The 17,516-nt window shown below is 45.9% G+C and overlaps 2 protein-coding genes across 2 annotated transcripts; both read left to right on the top strand.

Annotated features, from left to right (window-relative positions):
• Positions 1-7,025: 7,025 nt before the first annotated feature.
• Positions 7,026-8,096, top strand: LOC123451024 (oxalate oxidase 1-like). Its single transcript, XM_045128040.1, has one exon. The coding sequence runs from the start codon at positions 7,112-7,114 to the stop codon at positions 7,802-7,804; it is 693 nt and encodes a 230-aa protein (XP_044983975.1). The 5' UTR covers positions 7,026-7,111; the 3' UTR covers positions 7,805-8,096.
• A 5,949-nt stretch (positions 8,097-14,045) lies between these two features.
• On the top strand, positions 14,046-17,516 carry LOC123447255 (nucleobase-ascorbate transporter LPE1). Its single transcript, XM_045123844.1, has 14 exons — positions 14,046-14,328; positions 14,428-14,525; positions 14,645-14,824; positions 14,951-15,051; positions 15,148-15,223; positions 15,336-15,395; positions 15,488-15,672; positions 15,768-15,864; positions 15,999-16,085; positions 16,179-16,237; positions 16,344-16,435; positions 16,531-16,608; positions 16,708-16,868; positions 16,963-17,516. Exons 1-14 carry the CDS (start codon positions 14,046-14,048, stop codon positions 17,179-17,181), a joined length of 1,776 nt encoding a protein of 591 aa, XP_044979779.1. The 3' UTR covers positions 17,182-17,516.

Genomic DNA, 17,516 nt, shown 5'->3' with positions numbered 1-17,516 from the left:
CATGTTTTCTTTATTTTTTAAATCACCAAAAAAATTATGTGAAAAGCAAGATTGAACCATGCACGTTTAGGTATTATCAAAGCTACACCAACCAACTGGTCAACAACACCTTACGTGCTACAACTATTTTTTACTCTAATAAACAACACTGGAAACGCAGTATTCTTTGTATTATTTCCTTTTTATATTTATTTTTTCCTTTTCATTTTTTTGATTTCCTTTTCCTTTCTAAATGCGTTAGCTTTTTAAACCTCGCACCATTTGTTTTTTAAAATGATCATTTTTTCAAGTTCGTCATTTTTTTCTTAAAAATAGGTGATTTTTTCACAGATTGCTGAAGTATTTTTTCTTTTCTAAATTCGTGAACTATTCCTGAAATACGCGAACTTTTATTCAAAGTTATGAAACTTTTATTAAGTTGATGATCTATTATTTTAAAAATTGATGAACTATTACATAAACCGTAATTTTGGTATTCAAAACCCTAAACCCTAAATTGTTGGGAAGTTGTTAACAACTTTGGAAAATGTATTGAAGTTTTTAAAAAATTTATACATAGTTTGAAATTCCAAAATTGTGCATAAATTAAAATTAGGTCCATTTCATGAGTCGGAGTAACATTATCGCATTATAACACCTCTTTCGCCCTCACCGACACTCGTGCGTTTCACATGATGTATATGCATATGTTTATCGCATTATAACATCATCACATTATTTTAAAAATTGATGACCTATTACTTAAACCGTAATTTTTCCTAAACCCTAAATTATTGGGAAGTTGTTAACAAATTTGAAAAATATGCAGAACTTTTTAAAAATTTCATACGTAATTTGAAATTCCAAAATTGTGCACAAACTAAATTTGGATCCGTTTTCATGACTCGAAGTAACATCATCACATTATAACACACAATGTACATACATACGTTTATCTAAACTATTTTTTATGACCCGTGCGTTCCACATGATGTAGATAGATACGTTTATCTAAACTATTTTTCAATTTACTGAATAAGTTTCACAAGAATAATAAAGATAAAAAAAGATAAAATGAATTTAAGAAAAGTTCAAGATATTTAAAAATCACGAATTTTAAAAAATAGTTTAAATCATGATGCAGAACTTTTTAAACAAGGCAAACAAGGCAAATAGCATTCTGGGCAGAGTGCTGGTTCTTTTGAGCAGAGAATAGCATGGCTTGGCAAACAAGGCAAAGAGCATTCTGGGCAGAGGAGTTCCCATCGCATCTGTTTCTTCCGGCCATCGTTGCTTTTTTTTTTTTGGCGGGAAACAATCGTTGCTTGTTTTGCGTGGGACAACTGGACAAGAATCAAACGCTCTCGTCTGTCCCAGAGATATATTGAGAACTTTGCCGTTTGATTTATATTACGGTTTAACCGCAAAAATATATTTATATTACAGTATGTAAATTAGGAGAAAACCTCCTTTCCAAAGAAAATGTGTTGTTTGGCAACGTTGGAGTGGCCAAGAATTATGTAGTCAAAATGTTTATCCAAATACACATCGGCACATTGGTCAAATATTTTGTACCACCATCGGTCCATGTAGAACGAACTGCTCCATAATTACATGTACTACGTACTCCCTTCGTTCCTAAATATAAGTCCTTTTAGAGATTTCACCATAGAATTATATGCGGATGTATCTAGACATATTTTAGAGTGTAGATTCATTCGTTTTGCTTCGTAAGTAGTCTTTAGTGAAATCTTTACAAAAACTTATATTTAGGAACGGAGGGAGTCGACTTTAATATCATCAAGCGAAGAGATGAAAAGAATAATGACAATTTTGATGACAGATGGTCATTCATATTTAATACAATCATTGAAAGCCTAGATCTGCGAGAGATTGAGCTATCTGGCAGAAAGTTTACGTGGGCGAACGCTCTACCCAACCCAACTTTTGAGAAGTTGGATCGGATTTTTACTAGTGTGGAATGGGAACTGAAATTCCCACAAGCAACAGCTCGAGCGATGCCGAGAGCGATTTCCGATCATACACCATTGCATGTTGACTCTTGGGAAGCAACACATGTGGGTAACAAGAATGTCTTCTCTCTCGAGTTAGCATGGTTTGAAATAGAAGGATTCGTGGACCTCATAGCCAGAGAATGGCCACAGGGGGAAGATCGAATATTGATAGATGGTAAAATAAGATCAGGCACTTGAGGCCGTTCTTGCGGGTATGGGCAAAAAATGAGAGCGGAATTTATAAGATGGAGAAAGAAAGGCTTCTCAATCTTATAAACGATCTTGACATAAAAGTTGAATCCTCCTTGTTAGATGACAATGGTAGGGCATCTAAAGCGAAGGCAGAGCAAAGTCTCAAGCAGCTTCTTAGAGAAGAGGAGCTGAAATGGACACTTAGAGCGAAAGTGCGACTGGTAGTACATGATGATGACAACACGCGGTTTTTCCATTTGATAGCTAATAGAAAGCACAGAAAGAAAGAAAAATCTTCCAGCTAGAGTAAGATGAGGGTACAATTGTAGGGTGCAAAAACCTAAAGTTGTACATCTCTGAATACTATAAGCAGCTCTTTGGGGCTCCCAAGGACACAATTGTGTGTCTATGCATGAGCAGATGGTCGGAGATATTCCTGAGCTCGAGACTGACGAGAATGAGATATTAATCACACCATTTTACGAAGAAAGAGATGTTTGAGGCAACATCACAAATGAAAAATAGTAAGGCGCCAGGTCCCGATGGGTTTCCGGCTGGGTTTCAGGATGAAATTTGTCTTTTGCGTAGCTCACATCTCATAATGTGTTTCAATTTAAAACTTTGTGTGACAATAAAACATCATCCTCTTAACATCTCATATTTTTTTGAAACATAAAATATGATTTCCACGAAATTTTCATTAAATATTGATTCCCGTATGATATTTCTCCCGAAGGCGAGAGGGCGACGTGTGCTGCTGTTTTCAACGGCCTCGGCACTAATTGGTATCCCCGACGGAACGTGCAATTCTGCTGCAGCGTAGCATCGTCGCTTTCTTAGACATGAGGTCGTGAGGTATCTGCGGTTTATCACTAGTCGCTTTCTTAGACGTACATGAGGTCGTGAGCTAACGTCTATATTGCCAAGATGTGCTTGACTCGTCGATGGACGGGAATGGAAAGCTGAAAATAACTTTACCTCCCCTATCCTGAGCCTGCTGCTGGATTCTCGCTCAAGAGGCACGCCCATCCATATATCAGGGAGCAATAATGCTAGACATACAAAAACTTATAAAGATTTACTTAACCTTCCAAACTAACTCTTCTCTCCCCCCTGATTTTCAGTGGGGGTGAGGCCCCTCATCCCTCAATTAGCAATCACAATCTTACACATCAGTTTGTACGTAAAATCTTTACGTAAGCCTTTGTAGGTGTAGCATTACTCATCAGGGAGCGAGGGTTTCCGCGCGTTGGTTGATCACGTCCACGTACGTACGGTTGGGCGGGAGGGCGACGTGTGCCGCTGTTTTTCAACTAACTAATCCGTCTCCCGACGGAACGTCGAACGTGCGAGTCTGCTTGCTGCAGGCTGCAGCTAGCTAGCGTAGCCGCCCGTTCGGTGGCTGCGGTTCATCAGTGCTCGCCCAAGAGACGTCGGCTACTAACGTTTACACACGGCCAAAATGTGTGCTCGACCACTACGTACGTACTCGTGGGTCGACGGGAACGGAAAGCTGAAAATATATACGTAGCTTTGCCTACCCTGGGCCTGGATTCGATCGGTTCTCGCTGAAGAGGCACATCAACGGCTCTCGGTTTTGTTTCTCTTCTTCCTGACTTGGCCAGCGAAACAACGATTGCATGCATGGTTTCTGACCGTGGTCGATCGATCCAGGGAGTGCATGCACCGTGTACCGGCCGGCCCACCGCGCGTGCCTCTTCCGTCTACAACCCCAGCTCTCATCAAGACGCAGGCACACACGCATGTCACCGACCCATCAGCCATGAACCATCGACGATTGATCATCAAGAGGAAGAAGATTTCTACCGGATGTCTGCAACCTGTGCGGCGTCAGCGTCGTCTACCGCTTCAGTGATCCGCGTTGCTTCCGTGCCTCCGTCAACCTCATCTTTGCGCGCCAGCCACGTACCCGTCACCCTGTAGCTAGCAAGCAAGTGTGCTGCTCATTCCTTTTTCGCGTGCCATCTACGAGCATTTAACAGCCGCCTGATTTTCTTTTACCATTACCATTTCCTCGTAGCCGTTCGATCAGGAATGAGCAGCAAGATCACCATCCATTGTTCATCTTGATGCATCCCCCCAACCCCATCGTCGGCCGGCGGGCGCTACCACGCACCGCCTGCCCACCCTGCTCTCTCCTTGACCTTTAGCACCGCCATGCTGAAAATTGCAACAGCATCCCTCTAAGAGCATCTACAGCCTCTTCGCAAAAAAATAATATACAACCAGACCCTTCATACCCCTCTCAAACGTCCGGACTGATCATCCGGTCATTGACCGATAAAAAAAATCGACCTGCAACAACTCTGGGATACGCGCCAAACGGCTCTCTCCAGAAATGTATACCATGTAACGGTTTAGATTCCAATTTCCAGCGACGGTGGTGTTTTGTGTGCCTCTTCACGTGGTACCGCCTTCTTCTTCGACAAGTGGTGACAACAATAGAAGGTGACATCGCCTAAGTGGTGCTCCTCCATTAACGATCTCGACCTTGTTGTTTAAAACCCTAGATTTGACTTTTGATGCTTGCACATGCCAATGATGGTGCTTATGTGTCGTGTCCTTGTTGAAGATGTTGCTTTGGATTGTTCGGACGTGCTTACAGGTGAAAACCGAATATCTAACCTCCCGCAGCCTGTGGCACTACAGCACCTGCCTTCCCGCACCACCCTCCTGGATTGTCGCTCACCATCGTTCTATCGCCGCCCCAGACATCCCCCTCTTCTCCAGTGCTAGTGACAACTCTGCAACCCTGACCCTAACAATCAACAATCACACTCGCTTCCGTCGATGATGTCGCCGTCTCTCGCTCGTTCACTCTCCACACTCATCATAGAGTCCACGACCTCCTCTTCTGGTGTGCTCATGCTACACTTTTCTTCCCACTAAAATCAAATTTTTTAGGCATATGAGAATTACCAAACGGCAATAATACTCTGATTTTAATAAGGAAAAAGCTTGTGTTCAACCGGCTGATCGGTGTGTTCCGTCCGCCTCCTTCTACGCTGGCCACGTGTTCAATAATGTATACCATGTAACGGTTTAGATTCCAATTTCCAGCGACGGTGGTGTTTTGTGTGCCTCTTCACGTGGTACCGCCTTCTTCTTCGACAAGTGGTGACAACAATAGAAGGTGACATCGCCTAAGTGGTGCTCCTCCATTAACGATCTCGACCTTGTTGTTTAAAACCCTAGATTTGACTTTTGATGCTTGCACATGCCAATGATGGTGCTTATGTGTCGTGTCCTTGTTGAAGATGTTGCTTTGGATTGTTCGGACGTGCTTACAGGTGAAAACCGAATATCTAACCTCCCGCAGCCTGTGGCACTACAGCACCTGCCTTCCCGCACCACCCTCCTGGATTGTCGCTCACCATCGTTCTATCGCCGCCCCAGACATCCCCCTCTTCTCCAGTGCTAGTGACAACTCTGCAACCCTGACCCTAACAATCAACAATCACACTCGCTTCCGTCGATGATGTCGCCGTCTCTCGCTCGTTCACTCTCCACACTCATCATAGAGTCCACGACCTCCTCTTCTGGTGTGCTCATGCTACACTTTTCTTCCCACTAAAATCAAATTTTTTAGGCATATGAGAATTACCAAACGGCAATAATACTCTGATTTTAATAAGGAAAAAGCTTGTGTTCAACCGGCTGATCGGTGTGTTCCGTCCGCCTCCTTCTACGCTGGCCACGTGTTCAATAATGTATACCATGTAACGGTTTAGATTCCAATTTCCAGCGACGGTGGTGTTTTGTGTGCCTCTTCACGTGGTACCGCCTTCTTCTTCGACAAGTGGTGACAACAATAGAAGGTGACATCGCCTAAGTGGTGCTCCTCCATTAACGATCTCGACCTTGTTGTTTAAAACCCTAGATTTGACTTTTGATGCTTGCACATGCCAATGATGGTGCTTATGTGTCGTGTCCTTGTTGAAGATGTTGCTTTGGATTGTTCGGACGTGCTTACAGGTGAAAACCGAATATCTAACCTCCCGCAGCCTGTGGCACTACAGCACCTGCCTTCCCGCACCACCCTCCTGGATTGTCGCTCACCATCGTTCTATCGCCGCCCCAGACATCCCCCTCTTCTCCAGTGCTAGTGACAACTCTGCAACCCTGACCCTAACAATCAACAATCACACTCGCTTCCGTCGATGATGTCGCCGTCTCTCGCTCGTTCACTCTCCACACTCATCATAGAGTCCACGACCTCCTCTTCTGGTGTGCTCATGCTACACTTTTCTTCCCACTAAAATCAAATTTTTTAGGCATATGAGAATTACCAAACGGCAATAATACTCTGATTTTAATAAGGAAAAAGCTTGTGTTCAACCGGCTGATCGGTGTGTTTCGTCCGCCTCCTTCTACGCTGGCCACGTGTAGTCTGAAAGAAGCCACGCCCCGTCTCTTCTTTAGTTTCTGCAACACGGTCGTTGTTTCAGGAGTTGCAGAAGTTATTTCTGCAACGCGGACGTTGTTTCAGGAATTGTTTCTGCAACGCGTCCGTTGTTTTCGGGAATTAATGAGTGAGGGAGGGAACAAGCGAGGCGTGCGAGGAGATCAATCGACGGTTGTTTCTGCAACTGATCTGTTGTTTTACGAATTAATGTGTTGTGGAGGTGACCGAGCCGTGCGTCAAGAGTTAGATTTGACAGCTCTCGAGGTGGTGGATTTTTACTAGACGTGGAGGACGGATAGGAGTGTCCAATAAACTAACTCTCTTTTTCCCGTGTTCACACATACGGCATACCATGCATGCACGCGTGCGTGCATTTATCCCCTATATAAAGGACTCCATATGCCTGCCTTACCACTCACTCATCTACTATAGCTTAGCTCAGCTGCCACCGGTGCGTCAGACACTCTTGATCCTGAACAACCATAGGCCATAGCAAGCAATGGCCTACTCCAAAACCATAGCTTGCCTGTTGTTCACCACGCTGCTCCTTGCTCCGGCCATCATGGCCACCGACCCCGACCCTCTCCAGGACTTCTGCGTGGCCGACCTCGACGACGACGACAACAAGGTCCGGGTGAACGGGTACCCCTGCATACCCATGTCGGAGGCCGGCGATGACTTCCTCTTCTCGTCCAAGCTGTCCAAGGGCGGCAACACGTCCACCCCGAACGGCTCGGCCGTGACGAGGCTGGACGTGACCGAGTTCCCCGGCGAGAACACGCAGGGCGTGTCCATGAACCGCGTGGACTTCGCGCCGGGAGGCACCAACCCGCCGCACGTCCACCCGCGCGCCACCGAGATCGGCCTCGTCATGAAGGGCGAGCTCCTCGTGGGGATCATCGGCAGCAACGAGTCCGGCAACAAGCTCTACTCCAGGGTGGTGCGCGCCGGCGAGAACTTCCTCATCCCCCGCGGCCTCATGCACTTCCAGTTCAACGTCGGTAAGACGGAGGCCTACATGGTCGTCGCCTTCAACAGCCAGAACCCCGGCATCGTCTTCGTGCCGCTCTCGCTCTTCGGCTCCAATCCGCCTATCCCGACGCCGGTGCTCACCAGGGCGCTCCGGGTGGACGCCGAGGTCGTCGAACTTCTCAAGTCCAGGTTCGCCGGCGGGTCTCTCCAGGCCTCATAGGAGCCTGCCCAAGAATGATCCAATATATATCTGCATGCTAGGCTAGCGAAATTTAATAGGAGTACGTGATTCACAGCGGAAGACTTGTATGCATATTCAAGCTTCTCGTTAATTATGCTCGATCGCATGCAGTTGTAATACGATGGAATAAAAGTTAGCCTCGCGGTTCAGCAGCCCCGTCGGAACCGACACGAGGAATTGAAACGTACTGTCTCTGTAAAAGATAATACTTATAAGAGTGTTTATAGATTATTAAAGTAATTATCTAAATGCTTTTATATTTGTTTACGAATGGAACACTGTATTACTACTACTTTTTATTACCCCAATTCCTCTTTATATTGAGCGCAATATATAATATTAGTATTTTCGTATATTTGTCCCCTTACTTTTTTTTTGCAACTCATTCTCAGTGTACGTAAATGACATCGGAACCCACTCACACGATACATACATATATATATGGGTCAGTGAAATATTGAGCACGTGAAATATTATGTTCGGGGCAATCTAGCATGAATGCTCTTATTTGAGGGCCACGAATATAGGTTCATCAACCGATGTATGCTCAAAGAACCGGGTCACGAAACTCTCAGCCCTTGGCTCCGAGGCTACGAAAACGTTTTCTACTCCCTTTCCCTTTCCAACGTCGTATCTTTCTTCGACAAGGAAAGATCACTCTCTATCTAAGTGATAGAACCACTGGCACGGCACCTTTCACGTTGGCAAGTCAAATCCAAGGGAAGACATCACAAGAAATGACACGAAGAAATCGTCTCCACTTCGTAGCCCGTCGGTATTCATTCATCAAAGCCAGGGGATTGACTGACTTTCCGCGATCACTACAACAAAGACATAAAAGAGGAATATTTTCAAGTGAATTAAGTTTTTACTTGAAACATATGGATATTTCGTTACCATAACATGAACGTCTTTTTATATGAACATTTGTTCTATCACACTAGATGCTATCTCATGCGTCGTTGCGGATACCTTGTTGGAAGAAATGCATAAATATGTGCTACAAAAACAACTGACACTAATGCAAAGCCAATGTAAGAGTGTTCCAAAAGTAACATTAGCCGGTTTGCATCTTTTGGGTTGGGAAAGTAATATTTGAATTTCTTCATTTGCATTTTTAAATACGGCAAGCGGGTAAAAGAAATATGTACAAAAAGATTAAAATAATAACTAATCATGTATTTTTAAAAGCAAAACATATATAATCACGAACATTTTTATACACAAATAAAATAATAGAAGTAAACTAAAAAAGTTAGAAAGGGAAAAAACCAGAGTAAAACAGAAGAAACCGGATGAAAAGCTGAAAAATATATTCATAGAAAAATAAAACACACTTGAGCTACAGTAGTGGCCAGCCCTGTAACACCGAGGGAGAAGCGACGCCGAGTTAAGTTACATAGCAGGCAAGAAATAGCTCCCGCCATAGATTTGGCGCCAGTGCTATATGTTTCGCTTGTAGCGAGCCCGATCCTCCTTTTACTCGCCTGCACCGAGATAATGTTGGGGCTGGCATAAAAAAAGCATGCAATTTTCTTTCACGAGGGTAGCATACCACGACTCAAAATGAGAAAGGGTAGTGCGCCATGGTTTTTTCCAGGATGCATGCCACATTTTTCTGTTTTACAAGTCTTAGCAAATGTCGAGGAAGTATAGAAAATCATTCAAAAAAAAATGTGCGTGGCATCTAAAAGTTTCACACGTTTTAAAATATGTTCATGACAACTAAAATAATATTCTAGAGAATAAAAAACAATTTAATTTCTTTTTGTATCATTTGAAAAGGTGTTCATTATGTTTTAAAAAAATCACGTGATTAAAATATGCCCGCATAATGTAAAATTGTGTTTGCTTAATTTTTGAAAAATGCCCGTAACATACAAAAAAATGTAGAATAAGGAACGGTCACTCAAAATAAATATATTTAGATGTATTTCAGTACTACATACATCCGTTTTAAAGATGGTTAATATTAATATGGGACAAATGTTTTTGTTGTTGTTGATAAAACAGGGAAAAAACAAAAGAAACCCGATAAAGAAAACATGCAAAAGAATAGAAGGTGAAAGGTTAGCTGAACCAATGCCCACCTGTTGTGAAAACGAGACTGAAACACAAAAGGCAGCAGTGACGGATCGAGGACCGAGGCTAGGGGAGGGTGGCCTGGGCCTGAGGAGTGAAGAATATATACTTCCTTCATTGTAGCATCTTGGGCACCGTGGAAACAATGTAGGTGCATTGTAGGTCGTAGCAGCCTGGTGCCCGGGGCTTGGCCCAATTCTGACTCCGCCCCTAGAAGGTAGGATATAGCTTCTCTCGAGAGAAAAGTTCTCGGCGATCTCATTGTTGGTGTCAAAACCGGAAGGTATCGAGTAGTGGGTCCAAACTGTGGATCTCGGATCGATGGTGGACAAGGGACGACGGAGGTGATGTTTACCTAGGTTCGGGCCTTCCCGATGGAGGTAAAACCCTACGTCTTGCTCTTGTTATGTTGATGAAGTTGTATAGAGTACATAATTGATCTACCTCTAGATCGAATATTGTGGTCTAAAACCCTAACAGTAATGAGCATAATCTCCCCTATCGACTACAACCCCCTGGTTTATAGAGGTACAAGGGACGCTAGAGTTTACACAACGCCGGTTACATAAGAGAAAGGAATATGATGATCATCACGTGGCCCTGGATTGCACGCCAAGTCTTCGGAAGAGTCCATCTTCATTCTAGTATCACCAATGATGGTCGAACGGCCCAGGAGTTCGGCCCATAGGAATGGACAAACGCCCCGAGGACCCCTTAGTCCTGGACTCCCTCACTCATTTGTCCCTAACTTCATATGAAGGCGCTACCCGCCGATCCATGCCTCCTTCGTCCGCTGTTCCGGCGATGGGAAGGGGTGGGGACCCTGGTGCATCGGCTTCGACCTGTAGTTAGAGTTGGCCTAGTGCTTCCTTGAGGCGCTGCTTCCATGTGGAAGACACGTCACATCGAAATAATTTGCCTGTGATCTTCCTCCATCTCGGCGTCGTTTCAACCGATGGCGTCGGGGGGCAGGTGGCCCGGTCGTCTCACCGATCTCTGTATCCGGCGAGCTTCGTGTCTGGTGGTCGCGCGTTGGTACTCTCGCAGGTGACGGTCGTGTCGGCTACCGTAGTTGTGTTTGTTGTCTTGCAGTTGGGTGTGTGGATGGCGGCAGGCGACGACATTCCTCTTCTCCGACTACATCAGATGAAGTCGACGTCGTCGAGATCTGGTGACGAGATCTGGTGACCACGGGGAAGATCCCCGGCCGAGGTGCCACAAAGCCTCGGTCTCGTCGCTTGCGGCGGCCCGGTTCAACGGCTCGAAAAGCATATTTATATGCGATGGTGCTCTTCCAGATCTCGGTATGGCGGTTGTTCTCCTCTTTTTCTGGCGTTGCCACGACGGAGGACGTTGATGGACTATGCTTCGGAGAGGCACAAGTTCCTCCAAGAGTGGAATGGTAATTTTACTTCTTACGGAATTCTTTGTGCAAAGCTGCTTGACAAGCATCTTTGTCTTTTATGGTGACCATGCATATGTGTAATCTTCGTGAACAGACTGTCTAATGATACGTGGTTGCATGCTTACACACACACACACACACACACACACACACAAAAAAAAAAAAAAAAAAAGAGAGAGAGAGAGAGAGATTGACTAGCTGGATCCATTCAAACCACGAAAGATTCAAATTCCGTTTGGAGCAGTTTGGACGCCCACCATGATTCACCCTTGTTCTAGTGCCTGCAGCCGTTGGCGCAAGCTGCAGCCTGCAGCCGGCAGCATCTTGTACCAAACTAACCACACGCCGTCTCGATCTCGATCTCGATCGATCAGTTTGTGCCGTGCTCCTAGCGTCTGTCTTGTTATCCACCACCTACTCGTAGCATCCAGTCGCTGCAACCCCAGAACTACCATTCCAACTCCAACTACGCCACATAAAATATGCAGTTCCGAGGTGTGCATGCATCGGCAAGTGATGGATGGAGACGAGACATGGACAGGCGCAACGGGGGGTTGGGTGGGGCTGCACACCAGACCCAAGCTAGCTAGCTCGCCAACCTCCATCTAACGTGGGAAAGCAGGAGACGGGGATGATGCATGCATGGCCCAAGCTGAATATTCCCACCTAAAACCAGCTCCCTCTGCTGCTCACCACACAACCAATGTGAGTGGAACCCCATATATGTGCTTAGCGGCTTCCATCGATCCAGCGATGATGGTCAACTAATATAATATAGTACTGTATATATGTGTCATTATTTTAGCAAAGCATGGCTAGAAAAGACGTGATGGTTTTAGCCGCCTAGCTACTTCTCTTTTATTTATCTTTCCTACTTATAAAGATTGGAGTTGATGGTGAGTTCACATGTGGAACCACACAAATAAACAAATGCACTATCCATATGTAGGACTAGCAACCTTTCAAGAGACATAAATAAACAAGTGTTACTTTTACTAGGTGTGAGACCTATCTCAAATAAACAAATACACTGCTATCCCGGTGTAAGAATAACATTCTTGTAAAAACACAAATCATAAATGCAAGTATTTCTCCAATTCAAAATCATGGTCTTGATTTTCGTTTCTCTGCCGGACCAATTCTTTTGGTTCCATGTCATAGTAAAAGAGGGCAAACAAATTACAATTCAGTGCGTCGGCAGATGTTGTCTTCCTATCTAATCTTTGATCTTGTGCATTTGATTTACTCATGTCCATTCTTCTATGTTCCAAATTCAAAATGTATCTCACAATATATCTTGTGAAGGGCCTACTATAGTCACTTGAGACTCTTTAGCGACCGCAACATGATATTTTGTTACATTCATGCTTTATTTTTTATTTTGAACCATGCAACAGCCACAAGACACCATCATCTTACGATGATCTCCTAAGCCGGTGACAATTCCTTGTTTTAATGGCTTCGTAGCAACGCACGGGCATTATGCTAGTTTTAAAAAAAAAAAGACTTATATCCATTATAAAAGTTCATGAGAGGTACGAGCACCATAAACCGCATCCTACCGGAGCCGGTTTAACTTTGTCGATGACAATCGACAAGTTGCACCCTAATTAAGGACCAGCGTCTTAGAGATGCACTTGTTGGCGTTCAACCCTTTAATCGATCTAAGCGCCTGCCACCAAGTCTCGATGGCCTACACGCACGCAAGAAATTATAACCTCACCACCACAAGGAGACGACATGATTCTACGCCGGAGCTTCGTCTGACTACGTCCCAATGGACGAAATCGAGAAGGATCGGAGCCCGAAAGACCAACTCAAACATGAAGCACCACCATCCGTCAATATACCGTCCTTGTGAGAGAGAAAACTAACCTAAACCACTAGCGGGAATCGAGGCACAGAGATCCGCCTCCACGCCTAAGCGGCAGGTTGAGGGGAGGTGGATCCATGGGCTCGTAGAGATGAAGCTTGGATGGAGCGAGTGCCCTAGCTAGCGGCCACAAACGAGAGAGGGAAAGAGGAACCCTAACACAGGCTCGTTACTGCCTACTTTTCAAAAAAAAAAACCCTTGTGTCTTGATGCATTGATAAAAGAAAGAGCTAGCATATGTACTGCTATATATATACTCCCTCCGTTCCTAAATATAAGTCTTTCTAGAGATTTCACTAGTGGACTATATACGGATGTATATAGACATACTTTGAAATGTACATTCAATCATTTTACTCCGTATGTAGACATATAGTGAAATTGCTTAAAAGACTTATATTTAGGAACGGAGGGAGTATATGTTTATGACCTATATGGTTTCATTATTACACATTAACCGTACCATCATATATCAACATCATACATGTAGAGGTGGTTTGTTGTTGCTCTTGCTGCAAAACATAGATAAAAAAATAGGCTCTTATTTTTGGAGCCTATTTTGTCCCAGCATTGTAGAAGCTAGAACAAAACATAGGACTACAGTGTCACGCCCGTGTGAATTACGGGTTGTGATCTGCACGAATGGGTGTTTGACTGCACAGGAAAACAGACAAAAAAAGAAAACATGCTCAACAATTTGAGTCAACGGTGCAATTTTCTATGAAACACGGTGCAAAGAAGTTGTAAGAAAAGAGTTAAGAAAGAATCAGGACAGAAGAGAGCAGCAGGCGGCTCATCCACCGACAGAGACGTGCGTGGTAAAGCGCGCCCTGGATCAGGACCTTCCTGATCGATCGATGATGATTGCGGTAGAAACGGATGAAACGCACGCACGCACGAGGAAGCGGGAGAGACCACCGGCTACATGCATAAATGGAGGCGCGCCTGCGTTTCTTCCATCCCCACCATCACCGGCCGCTTCACTGCACTGCAAACTGACCCCGGCCCGGCCAGCCCCCTTCGCCTTCCCCTTCTCGCCCCGGCCGGCCATGTCGCCCGTCAAGGCCGAGGACCTGGTGCCGCACCCCTGCAAGGAGCAGTTCGGCGGCCTCGACTACTGCATCACCAGCCCGCCGCCATGGAGTGCGTCGCGTGCCCTCACCATTCTTTCTCCTCCTCCGACTTCTTGGTTGAGCGATGGCTGTTAATTTGAATGAGCTCTCAACATGTCTGTTGACGCAGTCACCACGGTGGTCGTGGCGTTCCAGCACTACCTGGTGATGCTCGGCACCACCGTCATCATCGCCACCATCCTCGTCCCCCTCATGGGCGGCGGCCATGTGAGCCTCTCATCTTTCTCCCCTTCCGTTTTCTCATATATATATATATATATACTGCCCTGCCCCTGTGTGTGCTCCTCGTGGTGACCATCGAGCTCGTGCGTGCGCGCGCGTTGCAGGAGGAGAAGGCGATCGTGATCCAGACCATCCTCTTCCTCGCCGGGATCAACACGCTCCTGCAGGTGCACTTCGGCACGCGGCTCCCCGCCGTCATGGCAGGCTCCTACACCTACATCTACGCCGCCGTCGCCATCATCATCAGCCCGCGATACGTCCTCTTCATCGGAGCCCCCTTCGAGGTCCGGCCCGCCTTGTTTCTGTGCTTCTTCTCTTGCTCCTGTCCCGTCATGTCCTGCTCCTGCACCTGCACTGCGGCAGTTGGTGGCTGTACGATTCACTGACCGACCAATGCTGTCTTCTTTCAGAGGTTCGTCTACACCATGCGGTCGCTCCAGGGCGCGCTCATCATCGCCGGCGTCTTCCAGGCCGTCATCGGCTTCTTCGGCATATGGAGGGTCTTCATAAGGTTGTCCAGCGACTCCTCGCTCCCTCAAGCCGTCGGTCAATACCTTCTCTCTGTTATGACCTGTTGCACTGACGCTGCTTGAGCCGTTGGTGCCAGGTTCCTGAGCCCCCTCGCCGCTGTCCCCTTCGTCACGCTCTCCGCGCTCGGCCTCTTCTACTTCGCCTTCCCAGGGGTAAGACAGGAGCCCTTCATGCCATGGTTGTCAGTCGATGTTGCTTTTGTTTCAATTGTTCATCTCTTGATTCAGTCTCTGAATTCTCTGAACTTTGTTTGCTGTCCTGCAGGTCGCCAAATGCATCGAGATCGGTCTCCCGGCGCTCATTCTGCTCATAATATTCTCAGAGGTATCAGGAGAAAATTGGTCTCTTTTTCTCTAGACTAGATTTCTAACTGAGAATTCTTTTCCTGACCTCCTTCTCTTCTTTTGACCTTGCAGTACGCATCCCATTACTTTGCCAAAGGGAGCTTCGTGTTCGGCCGATGCGCGGTGCTGGTGACGGTGATCATCGTGTGGATCTTTGCCGAGATACTGACGGCGGCCGGCGCGTACGACGAGAGGAACCCCGTGACGCAGTTCAGCTGCCGCACCGACCGCTCCGGCCTCATCCACGCGGCACCCTGGTATGGCCTCTGACTCTGAAGCCTTACTGACTAACATTCTTGATGCTTGGAGTGGCTCACTGACATATGCATCGTGTTGCTTCTGCCATGAGCAGGGTCAGGTTCCCTTACCCGTTCCAGTGGGGGTACCCCATCTTCTGCGCACAGGACTGCTTCGCGATGATGGCCGCTTCCTTCGCGTCTCTTATAGAGGTATGCATGCATCTTCAGTGCCACACTTCAGTGAAATTGGGACTGTATCAGACCGTCGCAATTCTGCAAAACAGAGTAGCATTAGGTACAAAGAGTTTCTTGAGGTTTAGTCTGATGAACAATTCTACTTTCAGTCTACCGGCACCCTAATTGCCGTGTCAAGATACTCAGGCGCGACATTCGTCCCACCTTCAGTTTTCGCTCGTGGAATTGGTTGGCAGGTACTTGAATAACACAAAATTAAATTCCTGGCCCTTCTCATGAATGTTTTGCTGCCAGTATACTCACTGATAATCAACTTCCAAAACTATCAGGGTATATCTATCATACTAGATGGGATGTGTGGCACGTTGACAGGCACAGCAGCTTCAGTGTAATGAGCTCTACATCTACTCCAGTACTCTAGTCTGCAAAGAACAACTGCTCAGAAATCGCCTAAATTTAAATACCTAATTGATGGCCCTTGTTTGATTGTGTAGTGAGAACTGCGGTCTACTGGCCTTGACGCGAGTTGGAAGCAGACGAGTCATCAAGATTTCAGCTTTGTTCATGATCTTCTTCTCGCTGTTTGGTACTGCTCCTGTTCTCTGGATCTTTCAGCGCTATCAGTGATCATCGTTCACAGTAAGCGACCTTATTTGGCTGACATGGCTTCACCATCCACAGGAAAATTCGGTGCAATCCTTGCATCTATCCCATTGCCAATTTTCTCTGCACTTTACTGCGTTCTCTTTGCTTATTCAGGTGAGCATCACGTACCAATCCACCAGAGTTTCATTGAATCGAATCCTCGAATGTTAATAACAATTTTGTTCCGTTGATCGTGTTTTCTGCGTGAAACAGCTGCTGCAGGCCTCTGCTACCTTCAATACTGCAACCTTAACACCCTGAGAACCAAGTTCATACTCTGCATCTCCTTGTTCCTGGGACTATCCATACCGCAGTACTTCCGGGAGTTCGAGACATTCTACGGCTTTGGACCAGCTCACACACGTTCACTGGCGGTATGTAGACTAAACTACAGGGCGACACAGCTAGTTACTACAAATATAACTTTCACACTGATCATTACCTGAACCCTATTCATTGATATTTCAGTTCAATGTCATTGTCAATGTGATATTCTCCTCGCCCGCGACTGTTGCTGCCATACTTGCCTACCTTCTGGACTGCACGCACCTCTACTGGGAACCCCATGTGAGGAGGGACAGGGGCTGGCTGTGGTTGGAGAAATTCAAGTCCTACAGGCATGATGGGAGAAGCGAGGAGTTCTACGCTCTGCCGTATGGTATGAGCAAGTACTTCCCCTCACTTTAGGAGAAGTAACGATGCGAGGATGAAGTGGTGGGAAGTAGAAAATAGACGGTGATTCAGGGGATCATCTGTATATGCAGCAATATGTGACGTTTCGATTCTAGCTTGTAAAACATTTCGGGTGGGGCATACTTACTGTGATATTCGGATGAGGATACTGCCATCATCAACCAAGGGGAGCTAGCAATGCTTCTACACCAGTTTTGCTTCGATCTTGTCTCTGACTTGAAGCAGCAGAACACACCTTGTAGCTTGATTTTAGCTCTGACAGGAAACAGCAGAATGTATACCTTTCATGAGGGAATTGAATCGAGGAAACAGGCATCAGTCAGTAAACA

The sequence above is a fragment of the Hordeum vulgare genome, chromosome 4H (genome assembly GCF_904849725.1).
Source record: "Hordeum vulgare subsp. vulgare chromosome 4H, MorexV3_pseudomolecules_assembly, whole genome shotgun sequence".
In the NCBI taxonomy this organism is placed as follows: domain Eukaryota; kingdom Viridiplantae; phylum Streptophyta; class Magnoliopsida; order Poales; family Poaceae; genus Hordeum; species Hordeum vulgare.
Note: the sequence above shows the minus strand (reverse complement) of the source record. Positions and strands in the feature narration are given on the sequence as shown.

Excerpts from the sequence above, each read along its gene's own strand:
- LOC123451024 (XM_045128040.1), top strand. The coding sequence starts at position 7,112 with ATGGCCTACTCCAAAACCATAGCTTGCCTGTTGTTCACCACGCTGCTC.
- LOC123447255 (XM_045123844.1), top strand. The coding sequence starts at position 14,046 with ATGATTGCGGTAGAAACGGATGAAACGCACGCACGCACGAGGAAGCGG. Across the intron at positions 15,673-15,767 it reads CTCATCCACGCGGCACCCTG|GGTCAGGTTCCCTTACCCGT; the intron begins GTATGGCCTCTG and ends TGCCATGAGCAG. Across the intron at positions 16,609-16,707 it reads CGTTCTCTTTGCTTATTCAG|CTGCTGCAGGCCTCTGCTAC; the intron begins GTGAGCATCACG and ends TGCGTGAAACAG.